The following is a 19,089-nucleotide window of genomic DNA, read 5'->3' as shown; positions in this document are numbered from 1 at the left end:
GGCGCTCTGATTTCTTTCCGTTTTAAAGCTAAATACTATTCCATTGAATTTTGCTTATGCATTTATCTGTTGATGGACAGTTGGGTTTTTTTCTTCCTCTTGTTTGCTGTGAATAGTGCTGCTGTGAACATGAATATGCAAATACTGTAAATGTTTTTAAAGTTGTGAAATCAGCAATTATTACTTTATGATTATGATTATTATTTTTGACATAGGGTACCTAATTTCATTAAATGTTAATTGTCATAAGGAAATCTTAACATAAAATTTTGATATTTTGTTATTGCAATAACCTTATGATAGTTAATGATTTTACTGAATCAGCTTATTTAATTTGCATAGCAACTCTGTAAAGAATAATGCTGTTATTTATCTTGATTTACAGGTAAATGGCTTAAGCCCTTAGTTTCTTATCCCAGATATTATCTCGTAGAACCCAAATTTGAACTCTGTTCTATTTCAAGCTATAATCTGTTTATGCTCTGTTGCCATTCTTTGAGTTTTCAGAATAAGTTCATCTAATGATATGCCGATATTTTCAGTGTTTCTATATTGAACACAGTATGTTTTGGTTAGGTAACTCTTCTGTGATTACGTGTTGTCAATAATTGTTTTAAATAGATAAGAGAGAAAATTTGTAATTGGAGATTGTTATAAAGAGTTATTTACAAAAGTCATTAGCCTATATTAGCATATTTGGAATAATAAAATGATGATATTTTAAAAAGATTAAATTTTACTTCATAGACATTTTCTCTACTGAGAAAATAGCTTCACTTAGGAAAAATATAGCACATCAATAAGCACAGAAGTATATTATTCTTATTCCCATAAAGAATGAAGTGTAGGGGCGCCTGGGTGGCTCAGTCGTTAAGCGTCTGCCTTCGGCTCAGGTTGTGATCCCCGTGTCCTGGGATCGAGCCTCACATCGGGCTCCCTGCTCAGCGGGGAAGCCTGCTTCTCCTTCTCTTACTCCCCCTGCTTGTGTTCCCTCTCTCGCTATGTCTCTCTCTGTCAAATAAATAAATTAAAAAAATCTTAAAAAAAAAAAGAATGAAGTGTATTTGGTATAGAGCTTCACTAGATACCATGCATGAGGTAGCATTTAACTGATATTAATGGTATTTATTTTTAAATTTTTAGTATTTATTTATTTATTTAGAGAGCACACATGTGGAGGGAGGTGAAGAGGGAGAGAGAGAGGGATAATCTCAAGTAGATGCCGTCCTGAGTGTGGAGCCCGATGAGGGGCTCGATTTCACAACCCTGAGATCATGACCTGAGGCAAGATCATGAGTCAGCTGCTTAACCAAATGAGCCACCCAGGCACCCCAGATATTAATGGTAATTATATCTAGTTTAGTATTGCATCAGTTGAAATTGGAGTTTTAAAATAATGATTTGAAACAACCTGGATTTTTCAATTATGGCTCAATGTGAGGGTTGGAGAGAAAGTAGCTTTCTCAAGGCCTTTTTTGGCATTTTGCTTCTACAGCTTCTGATAAAATTTAAACTTTATAGAATTCTGTAAAGTTGTGTGGATTTTCTTCTCTTCTTTCTTGCCCTTTGAAGTATTTAATTACTTTATGTTAATGTGTTTCATCAGTTTTGAAAAGGTTTCTTAAAGATTACATCAATAAAATAAAATAATGCGGGGAAAATTGCCATACTGTGTTTAGCATACAATTGGCTGTCATCAGTAAATGCTAATTTCTTGTCTTCTTTTCTCTCTGCTTTATTTGTAAACTAGGTACTTCGTGGCCTGTAAATATTCTCAATAATGGCAGATCTTTGCCCTTTGTAGAGAAGTGAAGACTTGACTTTCCTTTCCTTTCCTTTCCTTTCTTTTCCTTTTTCCTTTTCCTTTCACTTTCCCTTTCCCTTTCCCTTTCCCTTTCCCTTCCCTTCTCTTCCCTTTTCGAAAAGAACAGAAAGTTACTCTCAGCTCTTCTTGGTACAAGATTATAGTGCTGAGGTTGGACAGTATTCTCCTAAGAAAATGAAGTGGGAATCTAAATTCAAGGGATGCATTTTGTTATGTGCTTAGAAGAAGGCTCTGAGGGACATTTCAAAGGAGAATTTAAAAATGTTTTAATTTCACTACAATTATTGGAAGAAGTATATATTCTCCAAAGGTTTGCTTTAAAGGGCAATGGTTATTGAGGTCTAGTACATCTAAATAAATAGAAGTAGGACTACCTAGGAATTGGGAAGAGCAGAGAGATGCTGAATAGGAAATATTTTTGCACTATAGTCTTCTGGGAAGCTGAGAAAGTATGGGACCTATTGGGGAAACTTCATTTGGTGCAGTGTTTGTTCTAATGTGTTTTGGCTTGAGGTTATTATAAGTGGAGTAGGGGTTACATGAGGTATGTGATTCTGTGTATTTTGGGAAGCAATGGACTTGGGGTTTACTGGGATGTGTGGGATTAGGTATGGAAGGGGCCTTTAGTGATTCATTTTGAAGCAGAAGAATAAAGTTGTCATGGCTGTTTCTAAGTTACTCTATCTCCACAAGTGTAGTTACAAGATTGGTTAAGCAAGAACTAATAGAATAAATAAATGTTTTGTTATAAGGCCTAGCTTATAAGGTAACTTTTCTTCTATCTTTGAAAATCTAATACAACTTCATGGTAACCTTTTTTGAAAATTATTTATCTTTTTGATTAGTGTAGGTATAAAAGGTGTATCAGTTGAGAATTACATTGGACTGCATGTAATAGCTCCTAAAACAGTGTCTTAATGAAAGTAAGGTCTTATTTTTCTCACATGATGACAAGCTGGAGGAACCATTCCAAGATTGTTATGATGGCTTCAGGATATCTTCCCAGGCTCCTTCTGCTCATCTCTCCACTCCTCACTGAGTGCTGGTGACTGCATATCAGCCATCTTGCTACAACTCCAGCATTGTGTCCACATATGGGGCAAGAAGAAGGAAAAAGACATGCTGGCTGAGCTAGTCTAATTACTGAGCTGTCCTGGGAGACTTAACTAGAGCAGTATCATGGGATTATTTCCAGCTGCAAGTGAAGCTGAACAATGTGGATTTTTTTAGCTGAGCACATTGCTACCCCTAAATAAAATCTTGTCACTCTGGGTACTGGAGAGACAAATAATAGTTTTTGTGAGAGAAACTAATGATTGTTCAAGTCTTTTGTCTGGCTTGTTTCTAGTTAATCAAATTTATACCATCTTTCTTATTTGTGTTATAGGTATTTATGCACATCTATGTTATTTTTTCCCTCATACTTTAGAAGCACCTATCTCTGTGAACAATCTGAAATGTGAATGTGACCCCAGAAAGTAAACAGAAAACTTCTGAGTCTCTGGAATTACTAATCTGAAAACTCTGATGTAAAATTCATATATCCTTAGGGCCATGGATTCAGGATTAATTGGCTTTAATTTATGTATTATACCAGTTACTTTGTTATCTCACTTTTTATCTCAGTCGATTAGAATGGAGAAGGATGCTATAGAAAGTTTGTCAAAGAGGTGTTAGAGCTGACAGAGGCAAGCTTGGTGTAATAATTGATGTCTGTAGTTATGACTCAATTGTAAACATGATGTTTAAGGTAATCTGTTTAACAAGTAGTAAGTAATGTGTGCATTGCTTTTTAAAATAATGGTTATCATAAAATATATAATCAAATTTAATGTTTAAAGGATAAATTTTTTCACCTGGAAAATCTATTTGTGCATACCTCATTCGCTAATGACTTTGGTTGAATGATGTATAATTTAGTATCCATTGTTATATAAGAATGTCTCTATTTAATGTGATTTACTTTTGTACTTTGTTTAAACGAGTATTTGTATTTAACTCTTTACTTGTATTATTCTTATAATAGCATCTGTTGTACTTTGTCAGTTATTATAATTATTTGCTTTTTTATATGTTGCCACTGACGGATTTTTTTAAATTCTTTGAGCCTTTGCTCACTCATTTACTCAACAAATATTTGAGTACCTGTGTAACAGTCACTGTCCTTTACCCTGGCGATACAGTATTATTATTATTATATTATTATTTTTGCATTTACACTTATGTTTATTTTTTTCATACAGTATGATATTATTTTCAGATGTACAATTTAGTGATTCAGCACTTCCATACAGTACCTGGTGCTCATCATGACAAGTGCACTCCTTGATCCCAATCACCTTTTTAACCCATCCCCCACCCGTCTCTCCTCTGTTAACCATCAGTTTGTTCTCTATATTTAAGAGTCTTTTTCTTGGTTTGCCTCTCTTTTTTGGGGGAAAACAATATTAAATTAAAAAAAAAAACAGACATGCTTCTCACCCTCATGGAGTTTAGAGCCTTTAGGAGAAATGGACAATAATCAGTTGTTAATCACACAAATATAAGTAATTACAAACAAGGATTAGTATAGTAAAGGAAGATTAGAAGGGGTTAGTTAGGCTTCCTTGAAGGGTTGATGTTTGACCCAAGAGCTGAAGGATGGGTGGCAGTTAATTGGGTGGGACAGAGGGAAAACTTTGTGTGAGTGTCCAGAGATGGGAAAGAGCTTAAGGGTATGTTGGTGAGGAGGAAATGGCATGGAGTAAGTTTTGAGGTAGTCCTGCCATGGCCACTGTAAATATTTTGGTTCTGATCCAAAAGAGCAGTAGAAAACCACTGAGGATTTTAGGCAGAGAAACGATGCCATATTAGCATTATAAAAAATCACAGATATTTTCCCCCACACTGATACACACATAATAAGTAGATGCTTAAATAAATATTTGTCTAATTGAACTTAATTTTTGGTGTAAATTTTTTCTCATATACCTTAGTACTATCACTGTTAGCCCAGTGCTGCTCATCTGTTTCATACCATGGCACTTACAGAAGATTGACCACGTGTGTATTGTACTTGGGGTAGATGAATCTTGCTGCTGGAGGGAACCCATCCCAGACCTGGCTGCCCGGGTCCTGCCGCACTGTCTCAGAGCTCAGAAGTACTGTCTCTTACTATTGTGGCTCATTCTAGGCATGCAGGCTGGGCAAGTGTGTAATTAGAAGAAGCTTTAGTTTAATGAATTAAGGTTTTAAGGGAGGTCTTAAAAAACGATATATATATTATATATAGTACCTATATTGTTTTTATTTATTGTTTTACTTTTCCTCTCTCTTGTCCTGATGAACATCTTATATATACAGTTAAAATCATGTTCTATATCATATTTTATCTGGTATAGTTAGAAAATTTGGTTATTTTTTTTGAATGTTTATGTAGCTTTATTTACAACCAAACACCAGAAGCTAACAAAATGCTTTTCAATAAATGAATGGACAAATAAACTGGTACATCCATATTCTGACAACCCAGAATGCAATTGTGGTCCACTAGTCAGAATGGAAGCTTATGGATCACTAATTTTAGGCAATATGCACCTTTTTTTTAATTAATTTTTTTATTATTATGTTATTAATCACCATACATTACATCATTAGTTTTTGATGTAGTGTTCCATGATTCATTTTCTGCATATAATACCCAGTGCTCCATGCAGTACGTACCCTCTTTAATACCCATCACCAGGCTAACCCATTCCCCCACCCCCCTCCCCTCTAGAACCCTCAGTTTGTTTCTCAGAGTCCATAGTCTCTCATGGTTCATCTCCTCCTCCGATTTCCCCCCTTCATTCTTCCCTTCCTGCTATCTTCTTCTTCTTTTTTTAACATATAATGTATTATAGATATGCTAAGATTTTTATATATATTGTGCTAATTACTTTTCAGAGCCTAGTATTCATGTTTACTTACTTTGAATGAAATTGTAGTGCCAAAACCAGGCTACTAATGCTGTAGTAAAAAAATGTTTCAGGGATGCCTGGGTGGCTCAGTCAGTTGAGTGTCTGCCTTTGGCTCAGGTCATGATCCGGGGGTTCTGGGATTGGGTACCACATCAGGCTCCTTGTTCAGCAGGGAGCCTGCTTCTCTCTCTGCCTGCTGCTTCCCCTGCTTGTGCTCTCTCTCCCTCTCTCTCTTTCTGACAAATAAATAAAATCTTTAAAAATTTTTTTTCTTTTTCTCTTTGACTTCTATATTATTACCAAACTGAAAACTTAAGATTTCAAAGGTGTTTCTAAATTTAAGAAATTCTGTAAACAATGTTTAACATACTGTTGTGAAAACGTAACTGTGGTATATTTAACTGTGGCATTTCATAAAGCCTTCTTTGTCTTTTATATTCTCTAGTGTGGCCAGACCCCATTGATGATAGCTGCTGAGCAAGGCAATCTGGAAATAGTGAAAGAGTTAATTAAAAATGGAGCTAATTGCAATCTGGAAGATTTGGTATATATTAAAATAATCTACTTATTTTTTGTCTTTTTCTTTTCCTTAACTTTGCTCTTTGTTTTTAAGAAGTGATTCAAAATTAGTAGATTACAGTTGTTCTTTCAGATCTATCTTAACTTTGACTAATAATATGCTAAGTCAGTTTTTTAAAGGGGTGATGGAGGAGAGAAATTTTTACTTTAAATGAAAGGTCTCAGCTCTTCATGTTTGTATATGGATGGCACTGGCTGAATAGAAGCACATATACTTGGATACTTGTAGCCTTTATTTAAAAAAAAAGGACAGTAGTTTTTTCTTTATCACGTAGTTTCTAAATTTATCATATGGGATCACCTTAGTTTAATAGCCTACGAATGTGCTCTTAAATCTGATGACAGGCTCTTTAATTTCAATTTATTGTAATGGTTGCCAGCCACAAGGATTAGCTTTAAGGTTTTGATAGTCATCTTTTCTTTTTTAAAAAAAAACACAGTATATGATTAGACGTCCAGTGAAAAGACTGACCAAGCAGTTGTGAAAGCACTGCGGCACCACTGCCTGAGGCACAGATATGTTCTTAACAGAGCTCACGCTGCAGTGTTATTTTAGAGTAGTTCACAGTGGGTCAAATCATGTCAGTTTGGTATGATCATTTGGTATGTAAACTCAAATTTATTTTTCCTCACTTTGGATTGTTATTTTTGGTTTTGAAATGATAACATTGGTGACTGTGCATTTAAGGATAACTGGACAGCGCTTATATCGGCGTCAAAAGAAGGGCACATGCACATTGTGGAAGAACTGCTTAAATGTGGGGTCAACTTGGAGCACCGCGATATGGTATGTACGTTGGTTATGGTGTGTTGTTTAATTAGCTGGAATCTTATTAACAGTAATAGGTATGTCTGGAACATTGTATTTTTGTTGGGGGGCGGTTATAATCTTTTAGGATTTGGGGCTGGGCATTGAAACAACTCTCAAGAATGTGTGAAAACCCGGGGGATATAATGACCATTGTAGAATATTCTTAGTCATCATTTTCAGTTTATTTCAGAGTTTAAAATTCTGAAATATTACTAAAAACAACTCATTAACTTCCAATATATCAATGTTTTAAAGCTTATATGAGAGAATGGTTTCCTTTAAGGGGAACTTTAAGAGGGACGGTATAGTTTTAAAAATATTTTCAGTTGTTTAAAGTTATAATTTTCAGAATAATACTTATAAATTTAAAAAATGTTAATCGTGTTAAGGCATGAGCACATTACTAGTCTGTACACATTACAAGTTTAACAAAATATGACCCTTAATTGTCTTAGCTCTTATTTGCTCCTGGCATCTGCTTAAGACATAAAGATGAAGAACGAGATCATTTCTAGCTTATTTATTCTGTGAAATGTTCAGCCTTTTCCAAAGTTAATTTTAACAGTGAAAGAGAGGAAGGAATTGATCTGCCTTGACGTGTAAAACATACTACTTTGCTGATATGAAGTGCAGGCGGTCTGAGTTTTTAAGAAACTGCAGCATTCTACCATCTTGTACTTACTATTATATTATAATTATAATTTACACAGTATGTTTATCTCTATAATCTTAAATGTATTCTCAACTTAATGAAGTAGGTGGCATACTTATTTTTATTTGATACTGCTAACCCAATTTATTTTTATAAGATAACAGAACTATTTATATCCTACTTATTTCTGAAAAGAAGTTAAAGTATATTGCTATAAAAGTTTAGGGAGAGAAGATCATGATGTCAGTAACCTAGGCAGAGGATGGGTCGGTATGGCAGGTGAGAGTAAAATGTGGTGTTCTCATCTTACTGGGATATAAAGTAGAAAGGAAATGTGTGGAGGTACCTAGTTCTCAATATTTTATTAAAGGCACCCAAACCAGTTAATCAGATGAATTAATATTAGGTACCTATTCTATGCCTGGTCTCTTTATGTGCTTTAGCTTCTCTATGGTTAGTTGACTTCTCAGAACAATCCTCTGGGCTAGGGATGCATTTTGTTCTCAATGTATATAGTTCCGGAAATTGAAACTGGAGGAAGTACCCTTTGCCCAAAGCAATCAGGCTGAGTTTTGAACCCAGGTCTGCCTTACTACAAAAGTTTTCTCCTCTATTGCTCTTCCACATATATTAATAGGAAGTTAGGAACTATAAAGGACACATTATGAATGTGTCAGACTTAGTAAGATTTGTACAAAATGATCTTAAGCTTTTTTAGTTTTCTATATGTTTCTTTATTTCCCCTAAGTAATTACAGCAGCATCTTTTAACATATTTACAGGGTCTTAATGTTTGGCTTTAAAACACCACAATTGGGGAAACTGAGGGCTGTGTCTCCCTGAATAGTTAGTGTTGAGGGACCCTGACCTCAACGGACTGGGTGGGTGGTAGTAACTGCTGAGCTGTGAGGGAAGGCAGAGTCCCTGGGACTTGTGTAGGGGAGGAGAGTGTCCGCCAGGGTTTGTCTGTGGGTTCAGGAAGAGCCAGGATATAAACATCTCAAAGTCTAGTGAGGATTTTTTTAAATGTAAGGATTTTTTTCTTAAGGGGACCTTTGTGGGCGCTAAACTAATGGTATTCAGTTCTAATCTTTTCATTTTGCAAATTCAGGTATAGTTTTCTCCTAAATTCATGTGTAGGGTAACATTATACAAATTAAAAAGAAAGCATGATATTAAAACAATTCTGGGCAGGCATTTTAAAGATTAAAATATTGACTAAATGCTAAGTTCTATAATTTGACCTAAATAGTCAGCCTTTCCTTGTCTTTCATGACCTTGACCCTTTTAAAGATTGCTCCTCTGGCATTTTTGTCTCTTATTTTTTTATTTTAGTTTTTTAAAGATTTTATTTATTAGAGAGAGAGTGAGTGCATGAGAACGGGGGAAGAGGGAGAAGGAGAAGGACAAGCAGACTCCCCACTAAGCAGGGAGCCTGACTCGGGGTTTGATCCCAAGACCCTGAGATCATGACCTGAGCCTGTGGCAGAGGCTTAACCCACCCAGGCGCCCCCTCTTCTGGCATTTTTAGGATGTCTCTCAATTTAGATTATCTGATGTTTCTCATGATTAGATTGAGATTGTGCTTTGTTGGGAAGGATAGCATGGAGATGGTATTCTCTTCTAAGCACACCACATCAAGGTACATGATAGCAAATCCGTCACTGGTGATGTTAACCTTGATCTCTTGGTATGGTCGGCCAGATTTATTCACTGTAAGATTACTGTTTCCGCCTTTGTAATTACTAAGTATTTTGGAGAAGATACTTTGAAACTATACAAATGTCCTGCTTTTGATTAAACTTTCACTCATTTACTTTAACATCTACCAATGTGTCTTGCATGCAGCAGTTACTACTGTGGTGTTTTAATGGTGATTTTTCTACTTCCCTCATTCCCAATACGATGATTAATTTGCATTCTTCTGTAAGGAAGAGTTCTTTCTCTTTCCATGTCTCTCTCTATGTATTTGTATGTAGTTAGATATCTATACATATATATATATAGTCTGATGAACATTTATTTTATTCTTTGGGTTATAATTTAGTTCTGTACTTACTTTCCTGCTCAGGTTGTTCCAACTTTGGCCATTGGGAGCTTCTGTGCCCTTTTGAGATACCCTATCTTTTTTTTTTTAAAGCACTTCCTTACTTTCTGGCATCATATACTTCAGGCCCATGTTTATCTTGTATTTTTCCTGGCTTATTTTCCTGATTATCAGCCCTGGAATCAATCAGTTTTCCAAGGAACCATGGTTTCTTTTATCGGAAAATGGTATTGAGAAACCAATATCTTGGTTTAGGTGTTAGGTGAGCTTATTGTTACTGGGATATCACTACTTGTAGTCCTTCTCAATGGATAGACATAGAAAATACATGTCTGTATACTAACTCTTGCATATACATGCATCTATTTCTATATTTGTGTGTGTTTGTATTTTTTTTTTTTTAAGAGACCAGGTTGATACTGCTAACCCAATTTGTTACAACCTTTTCCCTTTCCCTAAGTTGTAACTCTTCTCTGATGGTGACAAATCTGGCTCTATTATCTACACAATATATTTACTTATTTGTTCAATTCTAGTATACAAATAAAGCAGTTCCAGAATTTCTAATTAATACTCGAGAGAAACAGATTTACCTACTAAGTACAGTGTTTGTGTACAGTTCTTTCTGTCTTTAACATTACAGTATTCAGTCAAAATATTGCTTTCCAAACTTACCTAAGGTTAGCTTCTAAGTAGTTATGTGATTTTGTGATTCATTTGTAGTATAGTTAGATTGATTTGGTCCAGTCTGTATTGAATTTTTTCTTTCCATATTCTGGTTGATTTTTTAAAAATTTGCGTACAGTAAAATTCACTCTTATGGTGTATAGTTCCCTGGATTTTGACAAGTGCATGTCTTATGTCTACCACCATGTTCTATACAGAGCAGTTCCATCACCTCAGCAGTACCCCACCTGCTCCTTTATAATTATCCCCTCTACCCACTCCTCAACCGCTGCCACCACTGATCTGTTTTCCCTTTCTACAACTGTGCCTTTTTCAGATCAGGGCAGGTATTTTTTAATCTCCTTTTTAGTGATGATGAAAGAGACTCAGAAGGATTAAGTGATTTATATTCTCAGAACCAAATGTGGATTTAAACACTGGTTTAAAAAAAACAAAACATTTATTGTATAATTTTGATTACATTGGTCTTTTTTACTGAATTGCATTATAGCTGAAGAGAAAATTGCTTAAAATAAAAAAGAAAAGAAAATTGCTCCTATAGTTTAGAAAATAGAATGTCATAATGTTGTTCATTCATGCTGGAAATTGTGACCTGCAGATCCTCTGCCTCAGTATCCTCTTGTTTTTAAGAAGAGGTGCTATAATCTGGATTTATAGGATGTGTTTAATGCAGGAGTTGAATATGATTGCCAGAATGCCTCTCTAGAAAAAGTCTAGACTCATACAAGGAAATCTAGGGACATAGAAAGTGTTTTGAAGAAAAGATTTTTGAACAGCCAAAATAAATCTTGGAAATTTGAAAAATCGAACATGAATGTTCTCTATTTTAGTTTCCATGATACAGTCAAAATTTGGAGTAATTTTGGAATTAAGAGATTTGACTTATTTCAGATTCTATTGTGTATTTGTCTGGGGAGCTTGGGGATTTAAAACTACATAGTAGTGCCTTCATACACAATGGTTTTATGTAGAAATAGTCAAAGAAGGAACTTCATTAATGGCATTTTGTGCTTGGAGATGACTATAAGTTTTCTGTCCCCTCAACCCTTTTTTCCTTAGGGAGGATGGACAGCTCTTATGTGGGCATGTTATAAAGGCCGTACTGAAGTGGTAGAATTACTTCTTTCTCATGGTGCCAATCCAAGTGTCACTGGTTTGGTAAGCGTTCACAAAAATTTCACTGTAATATGAGTGGTAAGTTCTTTTAGGTAATACTTAAGGCTGATTGTATTTTAGACTTCAGATTGGAAAGAAATTATCTAGATGTTAATAAAAATAATAATGCAAGATGTGATGTCAAATCACAATGAGAATTTTTTTCTCAGGCTAAGCTTATTTCTCAGTTTTTATCAACAAAAAGGCAACTCTTAGAGCTTAAATGTTAATTATAACATATAACATTTCACAAGGAGATTTTTGAAATCCCTAAGTCACCTTGCCTGTATTCTGTGGGTATGCATTCTTAATCTAAACTTAATTTAAAGAAAAAGGGTATTTACCAAATATCCATACCATTTTTCTGTACATTTCTTTACATGGTAATACATGCATTGCTGTTCTGTTTGAGACTTGATCTCAGACTGCTGATTGAGAGATTATCCTTCTGATGGGGGACATCCTTTTATACTGTATACATATGTCAGATAATCATGTTGTACACTTTAAACATCTTGCGATTTTGTCAGTTATACCTCAGTAAAGCTTTTTAAAAAAGGAGAAACTTACTCAAGTTAGTAGAAGGATTATGTAAGTTAATGGAAGGATTTTATTTTACATTTCTCTTATTAGTGTTTCCTATTGGCTAGATAATCATATTAAATATATTAATCTGTAAAAATAAATGTGTTCATAATATATGTATTTAAGGTTGAGTACATTTTATTAGCTGATTATGTCTTATGAGTATTAATATGTTTTTTAAAGTGGAGGATGATCTGTAACTTGGTTTTTTAAAATATTACTTTGTATTACTCCCTTTACTATTTACTTTTCTTAGCAAATGTGTGTTGTAAATATCTACCTAAAAGATTTTTCTTTCCCTCCCTCCCTTGCATTCTCCCTCCTCTCATCTCCTTTTCTACCTACTTCCCCACCTACCTCTCTCCCAGCAGTACAGTGTTTACCAATCATTTGGGCAGCAGGGAGAGGCCATGCAGATATAGTGCATCTTTTACTGCAAAATGGTGCTAAAGTCAACTGCTCTGATAAGGTAGGTCAGCAGGATCTTTCCAGGTTCCAGTTCATATTATGTCTACTCAGTATGTCTAAATGCAAGTTTTTTCATATGATCTCATGAGACTGTGCTGGTGAATCTTCTATTTATATATATGAATATATTTTATATAGATAGATATCTCATAGGTGGATTCCTTACACATAGTAACTCTCCCTCCATTGTTTTCTTACATCACATTCATCATTCTCTGGAAAATAGATAGGGATGATTCCTGTTTTCATTATTTGAAGTTTTCTATTGTAACTCTTATTCCTACCTTCAGTCCTAGCTGCTTTCTATGTATGGTTGTCAGAATGATCTTTGTAAAATTCAGGTTTAGTTTTTTTTTTCTCTCTCTCTTATACTTAAAATGCTGAAGACATCAATCCCTGGTATGATGTGTGTAGACAGGCCTTGGCTCCCTTTCTGCCCTTTCTCCTGCCATCTGAACCCTAAAACTGCCTGCCTGCCAGACTGCCAAAGGATGTGGGTGCCTGGATTCATCTGTTTTTAGCCCTTCCATGCCTTTGCATGTGCTCTTTCAGTGTGAAGAGCTCTTTCTTCTTCGTCTGCTTTACTTTCTGTTCATCCTTCACACTCAGCTCATTTGCCATACGCTTTAGAAAATTTCCCAGAATTTTGTTCTATTCATTTTTTAAATCCTTAACATTCATCTCAAACATATTAATAAGTATTTATTTAATTAGAACTTGACACATTGTGGGTAACTGTAATCTTTTCAAATTAATAACAATTCAGTGAAATATAGGAAAATAGCTAATAATTAGACATTTTTGATAATTGGAATATATTCTGAGTATAAATTTAAGTAAAATAATATTGCTTAACCTGATGGGAATGTTGGGAATCATCTTACATTAATCTGGGTGGTGCTTGTATGGGTGTATATATATATGGAAAAAAATCAAGTAATGCATTTAAGATAGATGTATTTTATTTATTTTTTAGATTTTATTTGAGAGTGAGAGAGAGAAGTGGGGGAGGGGCAGAGGAAGAGGGAGAAGCAGACTCCGTGCTGAGCACGAAGCCTGACCCACGCAGGGCTCAATCCCAGGACCCTGAGATCATGACCTGAGCCAAAGTCAGATGGTTAACCAAATGAGACACCCAGGTGCCCCTAGACTGATGTATTTTATACACTTTATGTAGGTTATGCTCATTTTTTAAAAATATCACCTAAAATAATAGGTTGACAAGGACTGTAAAGAGACTATTGCAAATACTTATAATATGGTACTTAAAAATATTGTATTGGGACTGTTCATTAATTCAGAATGGTTGTCTTCTATTTTTTTTTTCTTTTCAAATTCTTGTTTAAATTCTAGTTAGTTAACATACAATGCAATGTTGGTTTCAGGAGTAGAATTCAGTGATTCATCACTTAACATACAACACTCATGCTCATCAAGATAGGCTGTCTTTTAATTCAGATTAGTGAGGTTTTATTTTATGTCCAAAGTGGATATGATTCTCTCTATTGATGTTTTTGATTTGACACTTTAGTATGATTGTGAAATCTTTAATTTCTCCTTCTGGCATATTGAAAAATGGTTTATATGACCTGGTATTCAAGGCCCCTCCAGAATCAGGTAGTATGCCACCTAGTCTGTCACTCTGGCATTTTGAGAAAATGTTTAGTACCTACTGTGTGCAGTACCCTGTATCTGTACTAAACACAGAAGATACAAAAACAAAGTTCCTCAGTCATACTTGCCACATTTAAAGTGCTCAATAGCCATATGAGACTCGTGGCTACTGTATTGGCCAGTGCAGAATTATGGAGCATTTCCATCAGCATAGAAAGTTTTGTTGAACAGAGCTATTATAGAAAGTAGGCGTTTATTACATGTTTATTTCAATCTGTAGTCTCATGTAGTTAAAGATCACGGTGGGTATGTCTCTTGATTGCCAGACTTCCCAAAGACACAGCATTGCTTTTATGCATAATGTACAATTCTCTGATGTCTTTTTGAATCACATTCCAGCTAAAGGTGCTTTTAAGTGCAGTTTCTAAGGAAGTTTATTTTATCAAGTTTAGAGGCTAATTAGGAGGTGTGGTTAAGAGCACAGACTGAAGCAGGCCTGTTGGGGTTATGGGTCTTACTCTACCTCTTAGTAGCTTTGTGACTTTAAACCTGTAATTAATTTCTCAGGGCCTCATTTGCTCTCTGTGAAAATGTGATATTTCAAATTCTCCTTATTCTTGTGATAAAGATGAGTTATGTGATAAACATGAGTTAAACCCATGTAAAGTACTTAGAATTATATTTGTCATTTGGTTGTTACTCTTTTTGCCTGTAGTCAGACTGTTGGACTTTAAATTGTATTTCACAAGATACAGGAAGCAAGGAAAGCTTGTTGAAAATTAGAGGCCATGTGACTTTATGATGGAAAAAATTGTCACTAATTATAAAAGTTGTTTCATACAGCGGTTAGTCATCTCTTCAGGAGAAAGACACTGGGGAAAATATGGCTTATCTAGGATTAAAATTATAATTTGTATAAAAGGTAATTTAAGAATACTTAATATGAGTTTTATTAAAATTTGTGTTGAGAAAGTTTCTTTTATTACAGCTCTGATAATAATTTTACATTTGTTACTATTTTTTTATAGTATGGAACTACCCCTCTTGTTTGGGCTGCACGGAAGGGTCATTTGGAGTGTGTTAAACATTTAATGGCCATGGGAGCTGATGTTGATCAAGAAGGAGCTGTAAGTATATTTTCTGTTTAATAAACCCTGGTAATAGAGATATGTTTTAGTTTTAAGGGAGAGAATATTCTTTCTTAGTATATGTCTAGAAAATTTTTCCTGTAGTTCTTAAGTGATACTTAGAAAAACAAGCATTTTCTTTCTATTATCCTGACAAATATATTATGTTCTAGATAGTATGTATTATAAACATGCTTTTAGGGATCTATTGTTAATGCGTGTAAATTTTGGGAGGCTAAAACTATAAAGAACATCTTACAGTAATCTTACTATTGATTGAATCAGTATTGAAATACACTTTTATTTTTATTTTATTTTATTTTTTTAAAGATTTTTATTCATTTTTGACAGAGAGAGAGAGACAGCGAGAGAGGGAACACAAGCAGGGCGAGTGGGAGAGAGGGAGAAGCAGGCCTCCCACTGAGCAGGGAGCCTGACGCGGGGCTCGATCCCAGGACCCTGGGATCATGACCTGAGCCGAAGGCAGACACTTAATGACTGAGCCACCCAGGCGCCCCTTGAAATACTCTTTAAATCAAATAGTTTGAGATACTGTTAATTGTGGGAAAAAGTTATGCCCTGTTAAAATACCTTTTCCTTAAGATTTTAAAATATTATAATTTTTGTATATTTTTAGCTGTGACTTATTTTCCTCCTCTAATAGATTTAAAATGTCAGAAATCAGTGGTCAAAACGTAGAAAGCTTAAAAACTGGTTCAATACATCCTACCAAGTAGCAGTTTATTAATAACTTGTTGAGCACCTGCTGTGCCTGCAGCCCTGTGCCAAATGTGCTCAGGGTTCTGGAGAAGCCTAACGGATGGCTTTTCTGTTGAACTTGTGAGATTATAGTTAAAGGAAATGCTATTTATGTTCAAGAAATGATTAATACAGAGTATTCTTTGTAAAATTAAGTATTATGTGAGATGGATCATAAAGTATTTAGAAGGGTTACTACCAAATCTCTGGCTGCATTGTAACAAAATGAACTCTAAATCACACTTGGCTTAATATCAACCAATTCTCCTGTTTTCCATATTGGCAGAAGCTACTAATTGCTGACCTTTATGGAGTATATAATATTTTTAGTGCCATGTAGAGAAAGAGCATGATTCTTAGACAGCCATGAAATTCATACCTTTCACTTTCCTTTTTTCTGGACAGTTTTATCAAGTGGATAAGTGGCTTATTTCTATGATTTTTGACTCTTACAGGATTTTAAAAGGCTATCTTAATATGTGAGAGAATTATGACTCATTTTGGGGGGCTGATCTAATGACTGAAATATTTCAATAAGGAGATTATATGACATCTCAATATAGATCAGTTTTCTCAGGAAGCAACTTAATACTTCTTTGGTAATGAGTCAGGTTCTTCTATTAGGTGATTTATTGTTATAAATTAGATATGCAGATTTTATTTTATTATTTTTTTTTTGAGAGAGCATGCAAGCAGGGGGAGGGACAGGGGGGAGAGAGAGAGAGAGAGAGAGATTCCTCAAGCATACTCCCCACTGAGTGCAGAGCCTGATGGGGGGCTAAATCCTGGGACCCCAAGACCATGACCTGAGCTGAAATCAAGAGTTGGCCACTTAATCAGTTGAGCCACCCAGGCGCCCAGATGTGCAACTTTTAAAAGAACCACTAAAATGAGATCATTTTTGAAAATGTGGTTTCTAGATCACTGTGAAAGACAGAAGAATATATTATAATTTATTCAAATATCCTGTAGCTATTAATTCATTGTTGTACTTCAGTTTTCCTACAGATTTTTTATACTTTTTTTACTTTAAATTTTATTGTTATGTTAATCACCATACATTACATCATTAGTTTTTGATGTAGTGTTCCATGATTCATTGTTTTACAGATTTTTATTATAAACAATTCTTTGTTTGAAGCCTGATTGACCTTATTTTGGATTATTTAATTTAGAATGTGTTTCATTTGAATCATCCCATCTCATCTCATTATATTAGTGAGAGGGTCTGTTTATTGTCAGCGAATCCAATTTCAGATTATCATTTGAAGAGTTGAATGTTGTAACTGTCCTGTTGACTCAAGAGAATTAATGTATCTTCAAAACAGAAAATAGACTTCCTAGCCAGTTTTGGTATGTGACTATTTATATTGGCATTTCATTATCAGAAATCACTCTTAATAATAGACCACCTTTTTGAAAACATCAGTTTTATGACTGTGGCATAAATCATATGTTTTCTAGATTATACTGATTTCTTGGGCTTGTTTTTGTTTTTTAGAATTCAATGACTGCACTGATTGTGGCAGTAAAAGGAGGCTACACACACTCAGTAAAAGAAATTTTGAAGAGGAATCCAAATGTAATTTAACAGATAAGGATGGAAATACAGCTTTGATGATTGCATCAAAGGAGGGACATACAGAGATTGTACAGGATCTCCTCGATGCCGGAACATATGTGAACATACCTGATAGGGTAGGTTACCTATTTGAGATTTGTCTTCTAGTGGTAACATAATGGAAGATTATCTTCTCACACCTTTTCAGGATTCTTCATGTATGTCATACATTTGTTTTAATAAAAGATAAATTTTATTTCTACTTTTAAAACTAAGAAGTTAAAATGTATGCAATCTTTCTGAAGAGTGTTGTTTTTAATCTTTGTCAAATAATATTGTTACTGAAAATGTCACATGTACTATTAGTCTGTAATTGTCCTTGATGTCTGTGATTGTAGTGTTGTTCATGGCTGGTGTTACTCACTTTCCAAGCCTTCAGCTATACTTAGAATTTCAAAATTGTACCTCTTGCTCTAATCTTTTCTCAGAACACTACACTTCTATTTCCAACTCGAACTGTCTGCTTGAGTGTCTGATGGGCTTTAAAAGTTACAGCAAAGCAGATGTCTTGTTTGGTTCATCCCAACCCTGCTTTTCCTTCAGTCTTCTCCATCTGAGTGAATGGCATCACCATTCACCCTGTTGTTAAAGCCCCAAGTTCTACGCATTAGCCTTGATTTCTCATCCCCACCTACCACATCTAATTCTTCAGCAGGTCCCTTTGGCTCTACCTCCAGAACACATCCTGTGTCTGTCTACTTCCCTTCCCTCTGTTTTAATTGGTTGCCAACATATTAACTTTTTTCCTTTCTAGAGCATACTGCTCTTGTTGCTGTTTTGGGACCTCTGCACCAGCTATGCTCTGTGGGGAATGCTGATCTTCATGATCACTATATGGCTGCCTCCTCCTTGTCATTCTGACCTCAGCTTAAATAAGAGTTCCTCAGAAAGATCTTCAGTGACCCAATCCAAAGTCACAGTCCAGTCACTTTCTATGTTCATCACTATATTTTAATTTATTTACATGCCATTTGTCTAATTTTTTGTTGTGTTTATTTTATGTTGTCTGTCTCCTCTAGACTGTCAGTTCTTCTAGAGCTGAGAACTTGTCTGTCTTGTTTCCCAATACCTAGAACGGTACATGGCACATAGTAAGCAATGAGATATTTATAACCTTTTATTAACTTACTACTCTGGCACCATATTAATGCTAACATTCTCAACTAAAATTGGGTTTGCTTTGCATTTATTTCTGCTTTTAATGTAGTAGTTAAAGATACTA

General features: G+C 34.9%; 1 protein-coding gene across 1 annotated transcript in view; it reads left to right on the top strand.

Annotated features, from left to right (window-relative positions):
- KIDINS220 (kinase D interacting substrate 220) overlaps positions 1-19,089 on the top strand; it is a 99,150-nt gene that overhangs the window by 9,149 nt on the left and 70,912 nt on the right. Inside the window, 7 exon segments of the mRNA XM_035728745.1 lie at positions 6,209-6,307; positions 7,031-7,129; positions 11,598-11,702; positions 12,655-12,747; positions 15,389-15,487; positions 17,748-17,826; positions 17,829-17,944. Of these exon segments, the coding sequence (XP_035584638.1) occupies positions 6,209-6,307; positions 7,031-7,129; positions 11,598-11,702; positions 12,655-12,747; positions 15,389-15,487; positions 17,748-17,826; positions 17,829-17,944 (690 nt within the window).

This window comes from Zalophus californianus, chromosome 8 (genome assembly GCF_009762305.2).
Source record: "Zalophus californianus isolate mZalCal1 chromosome 8, mZalCal1.pri.v2, whole genome shotgun sequence".
NCBI classification, from domain to species: domain Eukaryota; kingdom Metazoa; phylum Chordata; class Mammalia; order Carnivora; family Otariidae; genus Zalophus; species Zalophus californianus.
The sequence above is the reverse complement of the archived record's forward strand: the minus strand, read 5'-3'. Positions and strand labels throughout refer to the sequence as shown.